General features: G+C 43.2%; 1 protein-coding gene across 4 annotated transcripts in view; it reads right to left on the bottom strand.

Annotated features, from left to right (window-relative positions):
- The window catches only part of EFL1 (elongation factor like GTPase 1), a 140413-nt gene that overhangs the window by 71353 nt on the left and 43534 nt on the right, over positions 1–25526 (bottom strand). For all 4 annotated transcript variants that reach the window (XM_035024256.1, XM_035024254.1, XM_035024257.1 and 1 more), the window contains 3 exons: positions 18334–18485; positions 17921–18087; positions 13124–13262 (listed from right to left, as the gene is read on the bottom strand). In XM_035024256.1, the coding sequence (XP_034880147.1) occupies positions 13124–13262; positions 17921–18087; positions 18334–18485 (458 nt within the window). The remainder of the gene's footprint in view (positions 1–13123; positions 13263–17920; positions 18088–18333; positions 18486–25526) is intronic.

Raw genomic sequence — 25526 nt, 5'->3', positions numbered from 1 at the left:
CCAGAAATGGACCCTCAACTCTATGGTCAACTCATCTTTGACAAAGCAGGAAAGAATGTCCAATGGAACAAAGACAGTCTCTTCAACAAATGGTGTTGGGAAAATTGGATAGCCACATGCAGAAGAATGAAACTGGACCATTTCCTTACACCACACACAAAAATAGACTCCAAATGGTTGAAAGACCTCAATGTGAGACAGGAGTCCATCAATATCCTAAAGGAGAACACAGGCAGCAACCTCTTCGACCTCAGCCGCAGCAACTTCTTCCTAGACACATCGCCAAAGGCAAGGGAAGCAAGGGCAAAAATGAACTCTTGGGACTTCATCAAGATAAAAAGCTTTTGCAAAGCAAAGGAAGCAGTCAACAAAACCAAAAGACAACCGACAGAATGGGAGAAGATATTTGCAAATGACAGATAAAGGGCTAGTATCCAAAATCTATAAAGAACTCATCAAACTCAACACCCAAAGAACAAAGAATCCAATCAAGAAATGGGCAGAAGACATGAACAGACATTTTTCCAAAGAAGACATCCAAATGGCCAACAGACACATGAAAAAGTGCTCAATATCGCTCAGCATCAGGGAAATCCAAATCAAAACCTCAATGAGATACCACCTCACACCAGTCAGAATGGCTCAAATTAACAAGTCAGGAAAGGACAGATGTTGGCGGGGACGCGGAGAAAGGGGAACCCTCCTGCACTGTTGGTGGGAAGGCAAGCTGGTGCAGCCACTCTGGAAAACTGTATGGAGGTTCCTCAAAAAGTTGAAAATAGAGCTACCATATGATCCAGCAATTGCACTACTGGGTATTTACCCCAAAGATACAAAGGTAGGGATCCGAAGGGGTACATGCACCCCAATGTTTATAGCAGCAATGTCCACAATAGCCAAACTGTGGAAAGAGCCAAGATGTCCATCGACAGATGAATGGATAAAGAAGAGGTGGTATATATTATACAATGGAATATTATGCAGCCATCAAAAGGAATGAGATCTTGCCATTTGCAGCGACGTGGGTGGAACTGGAGGGTATTATGTTGAGTGAAATAAGTCAAACAGAGAAAGACATGTATCATATGACCTCACTGATATGAGGAATTCTTAATTGCAGGAAACAAACTGAGTTTTGCTGGAGTGGGGGGTGGGGTGGGAGGGATGGGTTGACTGGGTGATAGACACTAGAGAGGGTATGTGCTCTGGTAAGCACTGTGAATTGTGCAAGACTGTTGAATCTCAGATCTGTACCTCTGAAACAAATAATGCAATATATGTTAAGAAAAAAAAGAAGAAGAAGAAGAAGAAGGTAGCAGGAGGGGAAGAATGAAGGGGGGGAATCGGAGGGGTAGACGAACCATGAGAGACGATGGACTCTGAAAAACAAACAGGGTTCTAGAGGGGAGGGGGGTGGGAGGATGGGTTAGCCTGGTGGTGGGTATTGAGGAGGGCACATTCTGCATGGAGCACTGGGTGTTATGCACAAACAATGAATCATGGAACACTTCATCTAAAACTAATGATGTAATGTATGGGGATTAACATAAGAATAAAAAAAATTTAAAAAATAAAAAAAATTTTAAAAAATGAGATTAACAAATGAATCGTTGAAACAATCAAAACCAAACAATATAGAATGGCAAATACATCAGCACAGAAAACAGAACCCAATAACAGACTATAGTATTGGTAGAAATTTAACGACAGAAGTGGCAGTAAAACTCAGGGATAGGTAAGGTTTATTTCACAAACCATGCTGGCATACGACTGTGCATCTGGGGCAAAAAAAAAACAAACCTGAGTACGTAGTTTACAGGTAACCTAGTCCCTGCCCCAGAAGAGCTTAAATGAGCACACGGGATTTACAGAACATGAAACACCCAAAGAGCAATGTAAGAAAGAGTACAAAGGATCTGGTAGAGAAGAAGACGGTAAACGGAGAAGAAAGGCGGGAATATGTCAGCGGAGCTGAGGTCTCTCAACATCACGCCTCTGAGAACACCGCACAAATAACAAGTGGGGACAGACAAGCTCTCTAGATCACGAGGCAGTGGGATCCTGCCCTGCCGGGGGGAGCACCCTCAGCTCACGATCCAGGACAGGGGCTTCAAACAGCTCCGGGGGCAACAGGGGCCTTGCAGAGCAGAGGACAGTGCTCTCCTCGTGGCTGGACCAAGGCAAAGAGAAAGAGCTGAGACTCAGACTCTCTCTGCTTCTCTGACATCAAGCAGCCTCCTGCTTCTCAGCCCAGGATGTACCAGTGAGCCTCCCAGAACACCTGGGTTACACCGAGGGGAGGAAGGAGCAATTCATTTCAGTGTATCGCAGGAGAGAAACAAAGACCTTCCAAGTGATAACATCTCCTTGGCTCTGGGGTCCTACAAGATCTTATCACATTAAAAAATAAAAAAGGTCACTGTCCTGATACCCTTTAATGAGAAATGTTCAGACCAAGAGGAGATTCTGCTCTCAGCCATGAAGTTCCAGAATATTTATAATGAAAAGAAGACGTGTCTACTATTCGAAAGAAACGTCTTCCCCTTAAGGGATTCTTCTCTCAAACCAGCTGGTGTCAAGAGCTAGGATGGAAGAAGCTAAGTATCCAGCTACAAACTGACAGAAACTTCCTTCTCTAGCAAAAGGTAAAGTGATTCTCCTCCCCCATCTACAAAACTGGAAAAAGGCCACAGTCTGTTTTATTCCAGGGCAGAACCCAGGTGCTTTCAGCTCCTGTGGCTCTTAATACAATTACAGAGGTCTAAGGAGTTCCCTGGCAGATGGCAGCTTAAAAAATTAATACATTTCTTTTTATTTTAAGGAAACAAATTACACTGCAATCCTGTGGAATGCTTGCTTTTATGAATCACTATTTTTGTTAGAATACTATTTCAGAAGGATATATACTCATTTTAATAGTTAATAACTTCTTGAAAAAAAAAAAAAAGAAAGAAAGAAAGAATTCAAACCTTAACTCTGAATCTACCGCACACAGCCCACGGACAAAACATGGCCTGGCTTCTCACGGAAGAATCAGTTCCTTCTGCGCTCCGTGTTCAAGCTTGCACACGTGCTTCTCAGTAGAAAATTCTCGACCTCTCTCAACCTGCAAGACATAGCCTTTCCTCCTCCCAAATGCCTACATCTGGAGTCGGGCTCCGATCCAAAGCTGGGAGTGGAGCTCCGACATCAATGTTGACCATTCCATAGCTTCAAGGATCCAGCCCTTCTGCCTTACTTCACTGGGAAACCAATTCCCTATCATCTCTGCTACCTGAAGCTTTCCCTTGGAGAAGCTAACAGAAGTGTTGACTCTTTCTAACTGAATAACTAGGAATCAGACAGACAGTAAAGAAGTAGTTTCAGTCACAACCAGAACATCTAATTTCTTTTCTACATATCCTGCTGGAAGACATTTTTCAGATGAGCTTCACTACCACAAGGAAAGCACCAAAATGCTTATGATGGCCTACTTGGCTTTTTTTCATTAGATAAAAAGAACTGCTTTAAATAAATGACATGTTAGATTAGAAAAATGTTCTTTAGTCTTCATAATTAAGCGCTTCACTTAGGATTTATTTTCCTTATATGTGTGACTTTTGCCAGTCAATTAATGATATTTCCCATGGAAATCAATGGTAATGACCTCGTTACTTAATTAACATTTTGCCCTTTGATATTTTTAGAAACAAAATAAAGGCCACCATCCCACTGCCTTCTGTTATCTTCATCTGCAAGATGGAACTAAGGATCAGAGAGGTTAAGCACCCCACCTAAGGCTACAAAGCTAAAAACTGCTCAGCGGGAATGTAACCCAGAGCATCCTATCCCCAACCCATACACTTCCCATTTCTCAACTCAGTCCTCAGGGACAACAAGTTCTACAAGGCAGCACCAATGACGTCAAGTAAAGATATTAACACCATCTTTCCTCCTAATTTAAAAAATATATGAGAAGACATTCAAGAGATAAAAAGCTCAAAAAGAAAAACAGAACACACACTATAGGCCCACTAGTCATCTGAAGAAAGAAGACATTCCCCATATTAGGGTACTCCTCCCTCCTCAACCGAATCATCTCTCCAAGGAGCTATGACCGTGAACTTGCAGTTTACCTTTCCCTGCATTATTTATTATATATGGATCTGTCCCTCAACAATACACGGTATTTATGTGTTTTTAACCTCTATATAAAGGCTTGGCAACTTGCTTGTTGTTTAAATCCATTGTATTTGTGAGCCTGACCCCAGCCAATACGTTCAGTGTTGTGGAGTCATTTACTTTCACTCGGGTACAATATTCTTCCTGAGTATGACTGCGCCATAATTTACTCATCTATTCTGCTGTCCATGGATATTTAACCAGTTACCTTTTTTTTTTTTTTGCCATCATGAACAGTGCTATTGTGAACACTCGTACCTGTCTCCTTGTTTAGAGCAGACTTAAAAGCCTCTCTGATATATATACCTACAAGTGGGGCTGTTACATCTTGGAGTCACATATTCAATTTAGGGGTATAAGAGAGCGTATTTTTCGGGCTTTTTGACAATCAGTTGATTGTCTACTGGAAAAAAATCAAATTTCACCTTGTCAACAAGAAGACCTATTGTATCAATCATCAAGGACATCTTCCCAACCTTCATTAAACCATTTACAAAAGTCAAATGATTTCCCCATTCTGTCATGCATTAAGAATACCAAGAAGAAAGGTCAAATCTGCTATCTTGTCAGTGCCATTTAACAATAAAAAAGGAAATGTCCTATTTCAAGATGGTGGGGAAGAAAATCCCCATCAAATAATCCTTTGTTCTCGAATAATGTCTAGAGAGGCAATGAGCTTATTAACAGACAATTCTTAGGTTACAAACCTGTAATAATCTTCAAAAGAAGTTATATAGTTATAACCGGTTACTTCATTCAGTGAAAAAAGGATGAACAGTCAAACCTTAACTGATGTGATAAGCATTTTGCCAAACCATATGCTAACAATTCCATGTGAGGCCACAGACAAGGGGACTCCAGCCACCCTGTGGCCCGGGTGGCACTGTGAGGGCTGAAGGGACCCACAGCTTGCTGCATTTGTAATGTGCAGCTGCAGTCCTCTGGTTGGGAGGTACACAGAAAAACACAATGATAAAGAAAACAATGTGTAAAACTCTAAAGAAATCCAGACAAGGTTATATGAAGATTCAGGCCATAAACACATTCATTTGAAAAAGAGAAAAAAAGTGAACCAATTCTTCTAAAAAAATAAATGAAACAATATATGATATATAGAAGGTAAGGCTTCTTAAGGATGCTAAATTAATATATTAAGAACCTGTTACAGATGAGGAATCGATTAATGATAGAAGTAAAAATACAATGTAACAACCAAATAAGACTGATGAAAAGGAAAAAAGAAAAAAACAATTAACGTAGAAACAAAGAAGGTGAAATAACATGGGTACAGAGGGAGACAAACCTCCCAGCTGCTCTATAGATGATTACAACCTTCACAAGCCTCAGTTTTCCCGTTTGTAAAATGTATCTGTCTCACTTGGCAAGGAGGAAATCAGATACTTGCACATAAATACACAGAGGTTCCCGGCACATGGTAAGCACTGACAGATGCTCATTTTCATGTCATTATTATAATCAATATCAATACTAGTATCCATGCAAATGAACTAAATAACCAATCTGAAATGCATGGTTCCCTATGACAGCATGATTCCCATATTAGGGTACTCCTCCCTCCTCAACCGAATCATCTCTCCAAGGAGCTATGACTGTGAACTTGCAGTTTACCTTTCCCTGCCTTATTGTAGGGAAATGTAATGTAAGGAACAGTAAAAAAAAAAAAAAAACAAACAAAAACAAAAACCAAAAAACTGAAAGGGAGAGTAACAATTGATAAAACTATCAAATCACAACCTTGACAACCAACCAGGTAGAGTTGGTTTCATGGGTGTTAATATCAAATCGCTTAAGGACCAGAAAATTCTAGTGCCATTTAAACTGTCTCATAAAATAAAAACAGTGAAAACTGTCCCTAATTTGTTATTCATTCCACGTAGCCAGTGGAATGCTGTTACCTATACTCCATGAATATAAAATAAATATGTATATAAAAAATGCAGATCAGCCAAACTTATAAACATGTTACATAAAAAAACCACCAACAAACTGAATTCATTGCTCTATTAACATACTGAAATACATTCAACAGTAGCTTATTCCAGGAATATGTGACTCATTGATATTAAAAAATGTGTTACTGAGATTCATGGCATAAAATGGCTCAAAAGAGAAAGAACATCTATCGCCTGAAAGGTACGGAAAAGACCATTTGATAAAAGTCAGCATCCATCTACATTTAAAAAATTAATCCAGTAAATAGAAATAGTCGTTGTAGTCACTGCAGTGTTTTAAAGACCATGCAGTTCAAATCTCCTATATAACCCAGTACCACGTCCATAAGAATTCCTACAATGTCAGGACTGAGACCCCACTACTGCACCACCATTTAACACTGTCCTGGGAGTTACAGCAAATGTACGGAAACAGAAAGCTCTAAATATGAGAGAAGAGATCGTCTCTAGGAGAAATACGTACAGGTTAGAAAACACAGGAAACATGATTATTTTTGCATTACGTATATACTATTCAGCCGTATACTTAAACATGGTTAAGATGGCAAATTTTACATTATATTTTTTACCACAATTTTAAGAAACAATGTGCTCATATGTGCATATAAAGAGAGTGATGGTCACCCCTACGGTAAGAGGTAACTCTTACTCAGCCTGTCTGCATTTCTCAAATGTACCTATATTACGGCCTACACAATACTGAAAATTATCTTTTAAAGAGTACTTGAAACATAACAGCATTCATATAGAAGAGCTATAACATCAAAATAAAATAGACAAACTTACATAATAAAGAAACAAAGCAAGAAAACAGAAACTGAGAATTGAGAAAGACAATAAACCAGATCGAAAGAATCAAACATTTTATGTCTCTAGCCCAGATGATTTTACAAGTGAACTGTTTCCAAACTTTCAAAGAGAAGGTAATTATCACAGTCCATAGAAATTTCCCTAGAACAGCACTGTCCAGTATGGCAGCCACTAGGGACACGTGGTTACTGAGCACTTGAAATGTGACTAGCGCATCTGATGGAGTCAACTTTTTTTTTTTTTAAAGATTTTATTTATTTATTTGACAGAGAGAGACACAGTGAGAGAGGGAACACAAGCAGGGGGAGCGGGAGAGGGAGAAGCAGGCTTCCCGCCGAGCAGGGAGCCCGATGCGGGGCTCGATCCCGGGGATCATGACCGGAGCCGAAGGCAGACACTTAACGACTGAGCGACCCAGGCGCCCCGACGAAGTCAACTTTTAATGCTGTTTGGTCCCAGCCTATGTAAATAAGCACATATGGCCAGTGGCTACCATTACACAGCCCAGCTCTCGAGGGTGGAAGAGAGGATGCTTCCCATTTTGGAAATACCAAGAAAACAAAGGCCAAACTTACTTAGTATCCAAGAGAAATCTGGACAAAATGCTAGTAAATAGAACCGATGGTGTACCACAAGAATGTGCAATGATCAAGTGCTGTTTTTTTTTTCTTTCCTTCTAGGAATGGAAGGACAACTGAATAATCAGGAAATAATTAAATATAATCCATGACATCAATTATAGCAAGCAGAAAAGCTCTATAACTTTGTCTTTAGATGCTGGGAACCCATCAATAAAACTCAGTATCTATTCCTGGTTTTTTAAAAAAAAAAAAAAAAGAAGCATACTTTGCTAACGTGACACATTAGAGATATGAACCAACCGGCATCAGCAAACCCGAAGCTAAAACGAGTGTTTTCATTAAAGTTAGGAAGGAACCAGACATAACAGAACAGCTGTAATGAGCACCTATCATATTTCTATAGGCAATTTAAAAATAAGAAAGACACATTATAGACACAATAAAATCACTATCATCTGTAAAAGAAAAATTATTAAAACCAACGGAAAATTAATCCTAGGAAGTGACTAATAAGGCTACTATTTACTGATTAAAATAGACTCCAAGTGAAAATGTTAAGGTGTATTTAAAAGAAATTCATATAACATAATAAAAAAAAAAACCTACAAAAAAAAAAAAGAAAAGAAATTCACTAGTAAGTGAATTCAATGTATTACAAAAAGTACCACTAAGACTTAAGAGTCACAAACTGTTGAGATTTCCTTGGCAACAACAAAATCAAATCTGCATGTAATGCCAAAGGCTCTGACTCCTCAAGTTCCCCACACGACTAAGGACAGACAGACGGGCAGACACACACACACACACACACACACACCCTTCATTCAATCTCCACTGACTTCCCATCACCCAGCAACCCACCACGGCAGAACTAAAACCAGCTCAGAAAAAAGCTAATTAATGTTATTTTCCTCCTGTTGTGAAAAGAGGAGTATCACGTTTCCTCTTAGAATATGGCCTTGAAATGTTAAAGACTTAACCATATGGAAGAGTTCTGAAAGTGTATAAGAAAAGGCTAAAGATTTGGAATCCTAATTCAATTTCCCCTCACATTTTAATAGGAGCCTGTAGCAAACATTTATTTTTAGAGACGTTCTTGGTAGGGGCTGAACAAAGGGCTATTGTGTGTTAAACACGGGGAGGTCTCTCTCTCGTCCCATCTATCTGAGCTTTTTAAACATCAGGTTGGAATTAAATGATTTTAAACTTTAAATCAACTATTTCCAGACCACAGACTCTATTCCACACTTATCAGTCAATGTAAGTTCTCCAAGTGAGTTATAACAGAGTTCAAATGTGAAGTCTTCATCTTCCAAGTGCCAATAAAGGAACTTTCCTTTGGACTTTGCCTATATGCACTGACTTGTAAAAAAAATGCCATAGAAGTTTTCATTTCCTTCTCCAACAGAAATTTTCATCTGCATTTGATCAATCCGACTCGGCATCATCAGTGATGAAAAGCACATGGGTATCAGTCATATCATTCTCTCTTATGTTCTTATTAAACAGGAATTACAACCTTTTCTCTAAGTTAACAAGAGCAAAATAGACGGGATTTATAGGCCTGATTGCTATAAATTCTGTTATGTCTTAATTTGCAATATGCGTCCTGTCAGGGGCCTGCTAAAATAGAAAAGAAAACAAGAAATTATCTATGGTTCACGGTGTGGTCATCTTAAAACACGTTCACAAGTTCTTTGACGTGTCTGCCATCAAAAGGTAGAGTCCGTCTCCTCCCTCCGAATGCGGGCCAGTCGTGGTGACTCACTTCTGCTACGGAGTGAGGTCGGAGCGGGGGTAGGCTAGGTCCTAAAGCTGACAGAGCTTCTCCGGGCTCGTCCTCCCGGATGCTGCCCTGCAGAGCCCAGCATCGCGCTGTGAGGACGCCAAGCCGCCCTGTGGGGAGGCCACGTGTTCAGGCCCCAGTCCCACCCCCAGCCCAGGCCCCAGCTAGCCAGCAGCAGCCTCCCCACGGAAGTGAAAGGAGCCTCCTCTAAGTCCAGCACCCAGGCCCGGGGCGCCCCAGCTGACACCACGAGACACGGAGACCAGGTGTCCCACCAAACCACGCCCAAACCGCAGACTCGTGAAAAACTACAAGCCGTCTCTAAGCCGCCAGGCTTCGGTGCTTTGTTACGCAGCAACAATAACTGGAACGTGTACATCAATTCGACCAGATTCAGCCATCGTCTTACTTTTTTTTAACTTCGAATCTCCCCAAGAAGACAAACCGGCAAGCGTAAAAACCCAGCTGGGCTGCATGCCTGCTCTCGGGCGACTCACCGGGCAACCTGGTGGCGGGGGTGCCAGCCGCTGTTCCCCCGGCCTGCTCCTCTCCGCTGCCGGAAACACACTCCTAGCTTTGGGAAGTTCCTTATTAAACACCTGGCTTATGAAACTGCTGCTCCCGAGACCGGTGCTCCAGGTTTTTAATCAACAAACAAGCGGACTTTGCCTGAAAGTGTCGTCCTGACTCTAGCGCTGGTAATGAGGTTCAAGATGTCCCCGTGCAGCCACCTAAATGGGTTATCAACCCATCCAAGTAACCATATCAGAAACTCACTGCCCCTCAACCGACACTAGGAAGGGAAATACCCTAATTACCTGAAATAACATTTTTTCTCTAAGAAGCACAAGCCTGAGAAGTTAAATCTAGAAGGGACCTGAGAGATACACTACTTTAGCATTTTTTCCAACCAGTGAAAAACTGACATGATCCATGTGAGACCTTCATGACCCAAGCACTAAGAACTTTTACCTTGCTCCATCCTCACTGAAATGTCAACCCACCATAATATAATGGCAACTTGAAACTTCAGTTCCGTTCATATCTTAAAATGTACAAAATGTAATTTTGTGTATATTTTATAGCTATAGCAATAAAATGTCCTCCATATGACGATATGACGCTATTTAATATTCATCCTTAATGTTTAGAATATATGATAAATATAACAGTATGTGATAAATATAATAAAAGAAGTCCTGAGAACCCACAAAGAGTCTTCCTAAAGAAAGGTTTAAGTGGCTATTCTAGTTTTGCCATAAGAAATGTTAGCAGTCCCTGCCCTAGTTCAAATCATCTGGGGAAGCTCGAGTCCAGAAAGGCCATACAACCAGCCCGAGGCCGTACAACTAGTAAGTGGCCCAACTATGACCAGAATTTTGGTATACTCATGTTTTCCAGTCCTGCATGGGGCTCAGTTGAATCTGGATTAATAAAAGGAAAACAATTATGTTAGTTTCAATTCAAAAGGCAAATAAAGTGGTTGGCTGGATTCCCCCCTTCAAGGTTATATTCGTAATCCTCCTGGTGGACTATCTTCCTCCTTAACGTGAAGAAACAGAATCTCCTGGGGCGCCTGGGTGGCTCAGGTGGTCAAGCGACTGCCTTCGGCTCAGGTCATGATCCTGGAGTCCCTGGATCGAGTCCCGCATCGGGCTCCCTGCTCAGCAAGGAGCCTGCTTCTCCCTCTGACCCTCCCCCCTCTCATGTGCTCTCTCTCTCTCAAATAAATAAATAAAATCTTTAAAAAAAAAAAAAAAAGAAAGAAATAGAATCTCCAGCAGGGCCCCAGGCAGGGCCCGGCCCGGGCGGGAGGAATGCGGCTGGCAGTGTGGATCGGCCAGTTGAAGGCTACTCACAACTGCCTTAACTGCGGAGGCCGTCCCTCGCCTCTCCTGCAACTAGGGCTGGCCATGTGACAGAAGTCACAAACAATGAGAATACAGACAGAGACGTCACTAAGTGAGCATTTCTTCCCAAATGAAAACAGAAGTGCTGTGAGAAGACCTTTGGCCCCTGTGCCCTCTTCCTGCCAGGACTGTGTGTGTGATTCTTGGAGGTCCCGAAGCTGTCGTGGTTCCCTGGGGGGCAAAGGCCGCACGCTGAGCACTGCAAACAGTCAGACAGAAGGAACCAGCCCTCTGAGGCTGCAGGAGAGCCATCACTCCAGCCCTGGACTATCTACCCTCCCGCTTCCTGTTGAGAGAAATTCAAAACTCCGCAGTTGGTTTTTGGTTACCTGCAGCTAAACACAACCCTAACTCCTGTGCAAAATAAATCTGGCTTTCCTCTTCCGTCCACTTTGCCCCAAAGTGGTGTGTCCATCTGTGTTATTTCTACACAGCTAAATTTGGTGAACAAACATTTCGTCACCTGCACCATCACCCCAGCTCCTACCAAGCACCCCACCATTATTCTGAAACAGCAGTAAACGGGAATGAGGCACACCTCTTTTCTCCAAGAGGAAGACAGTTAGCTTACAAAGGTCTCCTGCAGCAGATGGTGGGCAGAGGGCTGCCCTGGGCGGCAGATGAAGACAGATGGTTTTCCTCCTTAAAACCGCAGAGCCTCAGCCCTGGACAGCACGTGGAGATCCAGAAACCATTGCTTGTCAAGTCCCCAGCCTCTACCGGGGAAAGACTGCCAACACTGGCCTTACTTGGAGGAAACAGGACAAAAACCTTTCACTCTACAAACGCCTTCTCTTTCACTTGAGTATCGACCTTAGAGATCTTCTGCCTTCCCTTCCATTTAAGAAACAAAGTGGACCGAGTCTGAGCAAAACAGTAATCTTATAACCAAAACTAGAGTGTTTTCCATTCTTCGTTCCCATGTCCTTCCTGTAAAGTGTTTTGTTGGCCATGGTAGCTCAGAGTTCTATCAACTGTCAAGGTTCAATGGCATTTTTTAAAGGAATGGAAGAGAATGGGTAACACTGATGAAAAGCTAGGAATTCTACTAATTCCATGGCCCTCCACCAAAAAAAAAAAAGAAAAGAAAAAGAATTATAAACTAAAGAAAAGAATGGATCTCTGTGAGGGAGTGGCAAAATGCTTAGGCAAATTTCTTGGACTCAGGTTCACAAAATCCAAACAAATCATTAGCTGTTCTGGACCAGTAGTCTAGACCATTTCTCGAAAACAAAGAGAATTCCCAGCCAAGCAATCACCCAAGACATAGCTTCAGAGCTGACAGACACCCTAAGGGTTCAGAACCAGCGGTACAGGGGATATGACACCCCAGAGCACACACGGGTTCCTGTGATGCTCCCAACGGAATTCCTCAACCTGAGACTTCCGGGTTGCATTAAGGACCTCAGAAAGTGAATTCCGCACACAGAAGCAGAAGCCAATAAACATCACGGGGTTGACGAACAGCATTTGTGGATGTAAGCTGATGACTGTTCGTAAAGCAACACTCAATGGATGAAAAATACTGCAAGAAATCACATCAGAATAGTTTCTAATAATTTAGAACCAGAAGTGTCTCACTCATCAGACTTTTATGTGAGCAAGAATTCCCCTTCCTGCTCCCAACCAAATGGAACCCCCACTTAAAACGGAGCACTCGCAAATGACTTCGGCAGTGCTTTTTAAAACAGAACTACCGCAACTCACAGCAAGTCACCGATCCACATGCTGATTGCTCAAAGGTGGTACGTTAAGGTCTAAGGACACCAGGAAAAAAATAACCACACTAAAGCAGAGATCAAAGTCATTTCCTTCCAAGAGCTCACTAAGTCTGGGTGACGTGTTGGGTGAGCTCTGAGAACGGAGTGCAGGGAAGAGATACGGGGCACAGTGCCTCCTTACCTAGCACATTTCCTGGAGGTACCTCCTCCAGGCCTTCCAGCTCCCTGCCCATCAGAAGATACAGGTTTTCTAGGGTGCAGCATGCCATGTGGGGGACCGGGGGAAGGCCATCGAGTGGAGCGGAGAAGCCCAATGGCACCTGGGCGAAGAAAAATGGTTGGAGAGACGTTAGGAGGCATTGACTACAGACATTACTTAGAATCTACACAGTTATTCCTATTCAGAGGTGAGATGATACAGTCACACTTCATGCAAACCTGAAGTATGGAAACTTGAAATGGTATGAAATAAAATATGAAGTCGTGAAACTTCTCAAATACTGAAAAACTGTCAAGAATTCAACAGCCATAAGCCTTACGGCTCAGGAATATGAATCCGCTGTGACCTGTACGACCACATTAGCCAAGAAACACACATCCCCACAGCCTCCTGCCAGTATTTATGTGAACCACGCCACACACCAGTTTTGGTGGCAACTGTGCTATGATTATTACTATCCTCACTTAAAATTGTTTTAATCTTATTATAACGCCCTTGGAGCTTTCGGCAAGAAGAGGTGCTAGTGCTGAGCTACACATAAAAATAACTTTGGAAGAGTAGTCAGGTGTGATAAAAATGCCGTGAAGATGGCCAAGCCACAGCTATTATACGCTAATGTTGGTAATCTGGAAGGGAGCACGCTGTGAAATGCTGGGGACACTGACGAGAAGGCCGAGCACAAACACAGCAAAAATCTGCTGCCAGGATAACAGGTTTATGAGCTCACCTCCTGTCATATTCGTTCTTATGGACATACCGTCTCTCAAAGTATGTACGTTTTGTCAAGAGTTATTCAAGACGTTGAAAAGTATTCAAGATATTGCCTTGAATTATTCAGCAACCTCCATATAAGTGCAAGTGCCCTGAAAGCCTTTCAATCAAACAACTTGTTTTGGGGGCCTCTGGGTCCAAGGCACTACGGTACTGCTATCTGTGAAGTGGGAAAAACATGAAGTTACAGCACATATAAACATAACTAACGTCACAGAGTGAGTGACCAAAAAGCACTAGAGGCAGGTAAATTCATGAAGGCCCGGAGGAGGGAGAAGCTACTGTGTTGGGGGGACTTGGAGACCCCATGAGAACAGTGGCCTTGCAAGCACATGCCACATTCAAACGTGCATGGTCTGACCCGGTGACTACTCTGCAGGGGTAGCTCAAAAGACACACTGGAAAGACACACAAAACAGAAGGATGAGATGGGGAGAAACCAAATTATCCACAGATAATATGAGCATCCACTCAAACCACACTTGAACTGTAATTAGAGAGATAGTTTAGCAAGGCGGCTAAACACAAGGACAGTATACAACAGTTAACTGTCTACATCAGCAAGAGAAAAAAAATATTTTTTGAACAGTAACTTTTGGAGTAGCAACAAAATATAAGATAGCTAGGGATAGGTCTGACAAAAGTGACTAAAATGGAGGAAATTATAAAACTTTAATGAAAAACACTGAAAATAACCTAAATAGATATGCCTAATAGATTCATAGGTGCTATATTGCAAAATGTTGATTCACACCAAATACATGGGCTGATTTAAAGCAATCAGAGTCTCAATGGAGCTTTTCCTGGAACCTGACAAGGGGACTAAAAACTTACATGGAAGAGTAAAGAGGAGTAAGCAAGGCACTCACCAAAAAAAAAAAAAAAAGGGTAGAGGACATGGCCTTTTAAATACCAAAATATTTAGAAGTCAGCACTGAATAGAGACAGTGATAGAGAAACAGAAAAAATGAAGTCTAACAGTCGAGGAACAGACCAATTCACATATGAATTCTGATTTCTGACAGAGCTGGCAGGGCAGTGGGTAGAAATGGGAGCATTCACTGAATGATGCTGGAACAACCGGTATTTGTATGGGGGATGAAAATAAGATTGGATCCCTTCTTTCGTATCATGTATAAACATTGAATTAAACATTTAAACATAGAAAGGCAAAACTTTAAACTTTAGAAGGAAACATAGGTGAAAATTTTGCCTTTGTAACAGTCATAATTTTAATTTTCTTAAATGAGATACAAAAGGCAAAACCCATAATGGAAAAGACTGATAAATTCAACTACATTAAAATTAAGAACTTCTGTACATTAAAAGATACTAAATAGAAAATGTGACAAGTCCCAAACCAGAGAAGAGAATCTGCAAAACTTAAAAGTGACAAGGAATTAGTAACCAGGTTATACAAAGAACATCTAAAAACCCGTATTAAAAAATATGTGTATATGGTACAAGTCAAAAATAGGCAAATGACCCAAAGATATCATCATAGAAAAAGACATGAATGACCAATAAGCATATTAAAAGAGTAATAAAGAAAAAGTGAAATAAAACGTCTTGAAAAGACCATACCATATGCATCTGATTGGCAAAAATTAAACTCCTGACCATAACAAACTCTGGTGAGGCTGCAGAACACTGGACTGTTAGGGACCCCTGCTGGGAGCGTGAAGGAAAACTACTTGGAGGACAGTCTGGAACTGACCAGTAAGCCGAAGATACACACACTCTATTACCCAGACAATTCCACTAAGGGTGGATTACCTAGAATTTCATGCAAACGTACACAAGGAAATATGTACAAAAGTATTCAAGATAGCATTGTTTAGATTAGCAGAAAATGAAAGGACCCAAATACATAATAACAGGAAAATGGAAAAATAAAATGCTTGTTTACATAACGGAATACTATGCGGCAACAAACAATGAAAGCACAGAAATAGACATCAATGTAGATTAATCTCACAATGTTAGGTAAAAACAGTGAGTTGTAGAAGAATAACTACAGGAAGATTCCATTAATACCAAGTTCAAAAATAATACAGCCTTCCACAGTGCGTATATAAGTGGTAAAACAGACTAAAGGTAGCCCCCCCATAGCTTCTGCTTCCTGTTCATGCCTTCACGCAATCCCCTCCCCCTGGGCGTGAGGGGGGCCCGTAGCTTGCTTCTCATCAATGGCATACAGCAAAGGCGGCGGGATGTCACTCGCATGATTACAGAACATCACGCAAGACTGTCTTGCAAATACATTCAGCCTGGACCCTCCTTGCTGGCCTGAAGGAGTGCAGACAAGCTGGGAAGGTCCACAGGACAGGAAAGCGCAGGCTGCTTCTAGGAGCTGAGGGCGGCCGATGGCCGGAAAGAATGTGGAGCCCTCAGCCCCACAGGTACCAGGATATGAATCCTGACAACAACCTAAGTGAACCTGGAGACAGATCCTTTCCCAAAGGAGCCTCCAGAAGGCACACAACCTGGTCAACACTGGTTGCAGCTTTGTGAGACACCAGGCAGGACCCGCTAAGCCATGCTTGGGCTCCCAGTCCACAGAAACTGTGAGATGATACAATGTGTATCATTTTCGTTGGCTAAATTTGTAGTAGTAGGTAATATGCAGCAACAGAAAAGTAACCTAAGGGATGAACACGCAAGTCCAGTAAGGTTTATGTCTGGGGTATGTGTAATAGAGTCCCCTTGTTTTTAAAGCATGTTGGAATTAGATTTTATGGGACCCCGACTGCTGGAGTATGGAGTCATCTGCACCATCAATTCATTTCATCGCTGCTCCTCGAGTCTTGACACACAAGAAGTGATTTCAACCTCTAGCCCCACGAGAGCAAAGATACGCTACGTAAAGAAGGTAAGTTGGAATGCTCGTGGAATTTGTAATGCCCAATAAATCAGTACTACGTTAAGTAACAATTTCTTACTCACCTTGACAGTTGAGAGAACAAAAAAGAAAAAAAATTAGCCACCACCTGACCCTTCCCGATAAACAACAAACTATCAGCCATGTCTAAACCAAGATGGTAAGATGTGCATAACTGGGTTTATACATGCCATCACAGCCCCCAGAAAATAGAGCCCCAGGCACAACTGCCATGCGCCCTCCTGCCGAAGCAGAACACGCCACAGCCCACCACGGGCGGCGGGGCCACCAGCCAGCAGCGTGATCTCCGAGGATTAAACTGCTAAAACTGGAGGAACAAACATTCAAGGCAAGTTGATGGAGGGCCCTCTCCAACCCCGCCCCGCCCCGTCACTTGCCGCCAAGTCCAGCAGCTTCTCTGGTTTCCCTGCAAGGACAGGAGCTCGTGCTCTCCTGCTTGGGACACAGCATGTCTTCCAAGTTCTTATTCACCGCTTCTTGCTGACTGTGACTCACTCCCTGGACTTCTGGCACCTCCATCATCCAATGACCATTGTCATGTAACTATTACGTACATACCTTGCCTATGTCCCAACATGCTGAGGTAGCTGCAGCCTGTGGTTTCTTTCTTGCCCTTTGGCTCAGGTGTATTTAGATGCTGGCTGTTCACCTGCTTCCAGACCTTCCTGATCGACTTCTGGGATCCACCTACCATGCAACCGTGGCCTGTCACCTGCTTTCTGCCCAGGCCTTTGGCCTGTGCCACCCAGTTTTTGGATCTCCGTATTTCCTGAAGACCTGCCATTGCCCTGGCTCCAGCATGGCAGCTCTTCCTACCAGTTCTTTTCTCTGGTCTTGAAAAGCCTTGTAATTAATTAGATAAGGCCTGAAAACTGAGTTCATATACTGGTTTAGTTTTCCAAATGCTACTAAGTGAGACAGATTTACCAAATGTCCCCAAAGCAACATAAGAGGAGGTACATGGAGTCATCTGAATGTGCCTATCTAGTGACAAAATAAATCTACCAGTAAGGTAAATCTCAATCAATCTGAAAAGATGTAAGAACCTTGGAACGATATACTAATGTTTTACTTCCAATTCTTACCTGCCGCAAAAACTCAACAGGACTGTATTTGGGCCCCAGGACAAAAATTTTCTTTCCTCTTCGAGCCACACCACTGAACACGCGAGCAAATGCAATAAAAGACTCTTCGTTGTTTCGTTCCTGGGGCAGAGATTTAAGGGCCATACTCTCCACCTGATGCTCATCACCTGCCGGAAACAAAAGGATAATGAGTGCCAACAACGCTCTCTCTAATCCAGGATGCACCTAGAAATAGAGGGAACAGTGAATATGATCCATTTGGCCCAGTTTTAGGGAAGAAACACCAAGAGCAACGGAATACTGATAAAAGCTACGCTTAGAGGCAAGCTCAAGAGCTAGAGGAAGTGTCCTAAGCTAAGTGAATGCCCAATAAATCAGTACTGTGCACGAAAACCCAGTTAGGAAAGCTGTACCTTTGGTCTCCTCTCCCTTTGGATTTGTGTCAAGGGCACTCCCGTCCCGGGGGGGCTCCGTGCGTGCCTGCCCCTGCGTTGCTGCGAGCTTCTCTGCATGCCTCTGTCTTGCACGCTCTCGCCTCTGAGCAATTTCTTCCTGAGTGAGAGGTCTACAGGAGATCACAGATATGTTTACTTCTGGCAACATCAAGCATCTCTCAGTCGTTGGAGCAGGGAAACGGCAACAATTAATGTGGCTGGATAAGACAATGATGGGTCCCAGGTCCCTTCCAGGCTTTCTCTAAAACGCTCTGTCCCCAGCTATTCTGAGCTTCTGGAGCGGCATAAGAGAGCCCATGTCCCCAAAGAGAGCCATCTACAACAGCATGGAGCCTTTCTGGAATGCCCACATTCCTTCTGGATGAGGCGACCAAAAGGGAAGGGAGGGAAACGAGTGGCCGATACCAGGGCACAGAGCAGCCCCGTGGAGAAGCAAGCATAAGACCTCAATAGGAAATGGAGGTTTTCTCCACAAGCACAAACATATATCTTCATGAAGACCCGGGGTCCAAGAGGAAGGGTTCAAGGTCAGGCTGAATGATGGCGACTCAGTGGGAGTGAAAGGTCACATGGTGTTAGACCCCAGCACCACCACAGAAAAGGCAGAGTGTGGGTGTGTCTGTGTGTTTGCTGGGGGGTTAGTCTTGGTTGGAGTGGGGTAGGGGATTCAGCCGTTCTTCCTAAACAGTTATCCTCAAGGGGTGGAGCAAGATGGCGGAGGAGTAGGAGACCTGGATTTCGTCTCCTCTCAGGAATTCAGCTGGATAGGGGTCAAACCATTCTGAACACCTACAAACTCAACAGGAGATCGAAGAAAAGAAGAGCAACAACTCTCTCATCAGAAAAGCGACCACTTTCTGGAAGGTAGGACGTGCGGAGAAGTGAATCCGCGGCGATATTCGGGAGGATAGACGGCGGAGGGGGGGGCTCCGTCGGCCGCTTCTGGCAAGTGATAGAGCCGCGGAGCCCAAAATCGGAACTTTTAGAAGTCTGCTCCGCTGAGGGACGTCACTCTGGTGGCTAAGCGGGGGGTGGAACCCTCCGGGACAGTGTGGTCTCAGGACCCTCGGGGTCACAGAAGGACCGGGGGTGCCTGAGTGGGGCAGAGCTCCCAGGGATCGGAGCAGGGAAGCCGGCTGCAGAGGCGGAGCCCAGGCGCGGGCTCTCAGCTCGGGGTCGCCATTGACCGTGATCCGCGGCCCAGTCGGGCCCCTGCTCCTCCAGCAGGGACCCCACAAGCGGCAGATCCGGGGAGACTCACCTTCCTCCCCCGGGAGGAGCCACGCGGGAGCGCACCACAGGGATCTGCTGGGTTTGGAGACTCCACCCGGGGTCGGGGGCCAGAGATAGAGGCGCGCGGTCACAGGCCGGGTGAGCACGGAGTGCGGCCAGAGACCGGGGGACGGGAGTGACTGACGGCTTTTCTCTGGGGGCTCACTGAGGAGCGGGGCCCCGAGTTCTCGGGTCCTCTGGGGCGGAGATTGGGGGGCCACCATTTTCACGCTCCGCCTCCAAAGCTGTACGGAAAGCTCGCAGGGAACAAAAGCCCCGGAGAGCAAACCCGAGCAGATGACTTAGCCGGGAGGGGGCAAGGGCGGGGCACTTCCGCCTCCGGCAGAGACATTTGGAAACCACGGCAACAGGCCCCTCCCCAGAAGATCAGCGAGAACAGCCAGCCAAGACCAAGTTTCCCGATCAATGAGAACGGCAGAACTCCAGCGCTAGGGGACGACTGCACATAGAATTCATGGCTTTTTTACCATGATTCTTTAGTCTTTCAAAATTAATTTTTTTTAACTGTCTTTTTTTCTTTTTTTTCTTTTTGAATTTTTCTTTTTCCCTTTTTCAACCAACATCTTATCAATCCCTTTTTTTAAAAAAAACATTTTTATTTTTCATTTTTAGAGTCATATTCTATCCCTTCATAGTAGTTACCCATATTTTTGGCTTATATATATAAGTTGTTCTCTCTTTAAAATCTTGAGATAGTTTCTTCTAACAGACCAAAATATACGTTAAATCTCTACTGTATGGTTTTTTCCTACTCCCCTGCCTGATCACATTCTCTCCCTTTTTTTTTTTTAAATCCTCTTCTTTCTTTTTTCAAACAACTTCTTATCAATTCCTTTTATAAAATTTTTTATAATTTCCATCTTTACAGTCATATTCCAACCCTTCATCATATCAACCCTTATTTTTGTACATATATAAGTTTTTCTTTCTTTAAAATTTTGGGAGGCACTTTCTTCTAATAGAAGAGAAATAATAAAGATCAGAGCAGAAATCAATGAAATAGAAACTAAGAGAATAGCAGAACAGATCAACAAAACTAGGAGCTGGTTCTTGGAAAGAATTAACAAGATTGATAAACCCCTGGCCAGACTTATCAAAAAGAAAAGAGAAATGACCCAAATCAACAAAATCATGAATGAAAGAGGAGAGATCACAACCAACACCAAAGAAACACAAACAATTATAAGAACGTATTATGAGCAACTCTATGCCAGCAAATTAGATAACCTGGAAGAAATGGATGCATTCCTAGAGATGTATCAACTACCAAAACTGAACCAGGAAGAAATAGAAAACCTGAACCGACCTATCACCACTAAGGAAATTGAAGCAGTCATCAAAAAATCTCCCAAAAAACAAAAGCCCAGGGCCAGATGGCTTCCCAGGGGAATTCTACCAAACATTTCAAGAAGAATTAATACCTATTCTTCTGAAACTGTTCCAAAAAATAGAAATGGAAGGAAAACTTCCAAACTCGTTTTATGAGGCCAGCATTACCTTGATCCCAAAACCAGACAAAGACCCCATCTAAAAGGAGAATTACAGGCCAATATCCCTGATGAACATGGATGCAAAAATTCTCACCAAAATACTAGCCAATAGGATCCAACAGTACATTAAAAGGATTATTCACCACGACCAAGTGGGATTTATCCCTGGGCTGCAAGGTTGGTTCAACATCCGCAAATCAATCAACGTGATACAATACATTAACAAAAGAAAGAACAAGAATCATATGATCCTCTCAATAGATGCAGAAAAAGCTTTTGACAAAGTACAGCATCCTTTCTTGATCAAAACTCTTCAGAGTATAGGCATAGAGGGTACATACCTCAATATCATAAAAGCCATCGATGAAAAACCTACAGCGAATATCATTCTCAATGGGGAAAAACTGATAGCTTTCCCCCTAAGGTCAGGAACGCGGCAGGGATGTCCACTATCACCACTGCTATTCAACATAGTATTAGAAGTCCTAACCACAGCAATCAGACAACAAAAAGAAATCAAAGGCATCCAAATTGGCAAAGAAGAAGTCAAACTCTCACTCTTTGCAGATGATAGGATACTTTATGTGGAAAACCCCAAAGACTCCACCACCAAAAGTGCTAGAACTCATACAGGAATTCAGTCAAGTGGCAGGATATAAAATCAATGCACAGAAGTCAGTGGCATTCCTATACACCAACAATAAGACAGAAGAAAGAGAAATTAAGGAGTTGATCCCATTTACAATTGCACCCAAAACCATAAGATACCTAGGCATAAATCTAACCAAAGAGGCAAAGGATCTGTACTCAGAAAACTAGAAAATACTCATGAAAGAAATTGAGGAAGACACAAAGAAATGGAAAAACGTTCCATGCTCATGGATTGGAAGAACAAATATTGTGAAGATGTCAATGCTACCTAGAGCAATCTACACATTCAATGCAATCTCCATCAAAATACCATCCACTTTTTTCAAAGAAATGGAACAAAGAATCCTAAAATTTGTATGGAACCAGAAAAGACCCCGCATAGCCAGAGGAATGTTGAAAAAGAAAAGCAAAGCTGGCGGCATCACAATTCCGGACTTCCAGCTCTATTACAAAGCTGTCATCATCAAGACAGTATGGTACCGGCACAAAAACAGACACATAGATCAATGGAACAGAAGAGAGAGCCCAGAAATGGACCCTCAACTCTATGGTCAACTCATCTTTGACAAAGCGGGAAAGAATGTCCAGTGGAAAAAAGACAGTCTCTTCAACAAATGGTGTTGGGTAAATTGGAGAGCCACATGCACAAGAATGAAACTGGACCATTTCCTTACACCACACACAAAAATAGACTCCAAATGGTTGAAAGACCTCAATGTGAGACAGGAGTCCATCAAAATCCTAAAGGAGAACACAGGCAGCAACCTCTTTGACCTCAGCCACAGCAACTTCTTCCTAGACACATCGCCAAAGGCAAGGGAAGTAAGGGCAAAAAGGAACTCTTGGGACTTCATCAAGATAAAAAGCTTTTGCAAAGCAAAGGAAACAGTCAACAAAACCAAAAGACAACCGACAGAATGGGAGAAGATATTTGCAAATGACATATCAGATAAAGGACTAGTATCCAAAATCTATAAAGAACTCATCAAACTCAACACCCAAAGAACAAAGAATCCAATCAAGAAATGGGCAGAAGACATGAACAGACATTTTTCCAAAGAAGACATCCAAATGGCCAACAGACACATGAAAAAGTGCTCAACATCACTCGGCATCAGGGAAATCCAATTCAAAACCTCCATGAGATACCACCTCACACCAGTCAGAATGGCTCAAATTAACAAGTCAGGAAACGACAGATGTTGGCGGGGATGCAGAGAAAGGGGAGCCCTCCTACACTGTTGGTGGGAATGCAAGCTGGTGCAGCCACTCTGGAAAACAGTATGGAGGTTCCTCAAAAAGTTGAAAATAGAGCTACCATATGATCCAACAATTGCACTACTGGGTATTTACCCCAAAGATACAAATGTAGGGATCCGAAAGGGTACGTGCACCCTGATGTTTATAGCAGCAATGTCCACAATAGTCAAACTGTGGAAAGAGCCAAGATGTCCATCGACAGATGAATGGATAAAGAAGAGGTGGTATATATATACAATGGAATATTATGCAGCCATCAAAAGGAATGAGAGCTTGCCATTTGCAACGACGTGGATGGAACTGGAGGGTATTATGCTGAACGAAATAAGTCAAACAGAGAAAGACATGTATCATATGACCTCACTGATATGAGGAATTCTTAATTGCAGGAAACAAACTGAGTGTTGCTGGAGTGGGGGGTGGGTGGGAGGGATGGGGTGACTGGGTGATAGATACTGGGGAGCGTATGTGCTCTGGTAAGCGCTGTGAATTGTGCAAGACTGTTGAATCTCAGATCTGTATCTCTGAAACAAATAATGCAATATATGTTAAGAAAAAAAAAAAAAGAAGAAGAAGATAGCAGGAGGGTAAGAATGAAGGGGGGGAATCGGAGGGGGAGATGAACCATGAGAGACGATAGACTCTGAAAAACAAACTGAGGGTTCTAGAGGGGAGGGGGCTGGGAGGATGGGTTAGCCTGGTGATGGGTATTGAGGAGGGCACGTTCTGCAAGGAGCACTGGGTGTTACGCACAAACAATGAATCATGGAACACTACATCTAAAACTAATCATGTAATGTATGGGGATTAACATAACAATTAAAAAAAAGGGTTATCCTCAAGTCTAACAGGCCACAAAAAAGGCACAGCTTTAATAACAAAAGTCTTTACAAAAGGGGAGCGCTAAGTTGAATAAAAATGGGCATTCTGTTTGGGAGTTTAAGTTTCGAAGGCAGAAACCAGGCAGGTATATTAATTCCCAGGATCTGGCTCCCTTCCCACGTGTGGACCTTCCTAAACCCACGTGCATCTACAACCCCAACACCAAGCAAGACCAACAGCTGCCCAAAAGTCAGTAGCACTGGGGCATCTCAGCCCGGCAACTCTGGGACCGAGCACCAGGATACTCAGGCTAATTCTCTTTTCCTAATTCTATGCTCCAGTTCTGGAAGCTGAGCTCCTCAGCCTGGTCCTGTCACCCTGTGCCTCCCTCCTGCTGTCCCTCACCTTTGGCACTATGATTTCTGCTTTTCTTCCTGATCTCTGACTTGACACCTGATAGGAAACCTCATCCCCACCCTGCCATGCTGCTTTACTCCCCCTCCCCTAAGCACTGGAACCCATTCAGATATCCCTCCTGCATGTACACCGTTGTCAAGCATTCGAAATGGCCACGTACTCTTGGAGCTCCGATGCCAAGGGCCCTAAAACCCTTCTTCCTTCTTGCCTCATGTGGGCGAGCCTGGAAGGTGACCACTCCCACCACTGACTGTCCGCTGCTGTCCTCTTCACACTCCCACCTGCTAGACAAGGCCTCCCACCAGGACCGGACACCAATTCTACCTCCCTTGGCACCTGCCCCCCAAAACGGATGAGCTCGTTTCTCGGAGCTGTCCCCTCTAGTCACACCCAGGTCACCGGGGGGCTGTGTCCCAGGACACAGGAACCTGAGAGACTGATCTTTGAGAACAGCTTGGCCAGGTGCCGTGAGGCAACCAACACTGCTGGTGCTGGAGGTGTCTACTTCCCCTGCAAGAGACCAGCTCCCCTCTCCTGGAAACTCCAAGCATTAGAAGCCCTTTCAAGTATGGGATGAAATCTGCTTCCTTGAAATTTCTCACCACGGCTGCAGGTGTGTGCTCTGGATCAACAGCGAACAAATCCACTTCTCCCTCTCCTTGCAATGGCCTGCGCTCGGGCCCTTGCCCTCACCCTGCTCTGCTCCAGGCCCAACACTCCACCTCCCCCTTCAATCAACCCCGTGTATCTAGACTTTTGCTAAAACTGCTTCAAGAATATCTGAAAAGTGCAAGTTAAACTATAAATGCAGGATGTAATATTATCGTTAGAACGGGGAAGAAAAAAAAATGAGACTTGTTTGCATATGAAGAGAAAGTCTCTTTCAATGGGCTTATCACTAGGATCTCGACATCGTCTTAATCTTCATCACTTTACGTAATTATAGTATATACTTACTACAACAGTTAAATGAAATAGATACTATCATCCCTATTTTACGATGACAAAGCAGAGGCTTAGGAAATTTAACCTGACCCAAAGTCACTGGAAAATAAATGGAGGAGCCAAAACTCAAATCCAGATCTGACTCCAAACCTTTGTTCATTATCCCCAGGACGTCCCCCACTGAGAAGGAATTAAAGATGATAAAATCATCATCACATTAAGTAAATCATTTTAACTTTGGTTAAGAAAGATAGATATTTATTAGCATAAATT

The sequence above is a fragment of the Mirounga leonina genome, unplaced genomic scaffold (assembly GCF_011800145.1).
Source record: "Mirounga leonina isolate KUSES-001 unplaced genomic scaffold, KU_Mleo_1.0 Mir_178, whole genome shotgun sequence".
Taxonomy (NCBI): domain Eukaryota; kingdom Metazoa; phylum Chordata; class Mammalia; order Carnivora; family Phocidae; genus Mirounga; species Mirounga leonina.
The sequence above is the reverse complement of the archived record's forward strand: the minus strand, read 5'-3'. Positions and strand labels throughout refer to the sequence as shown.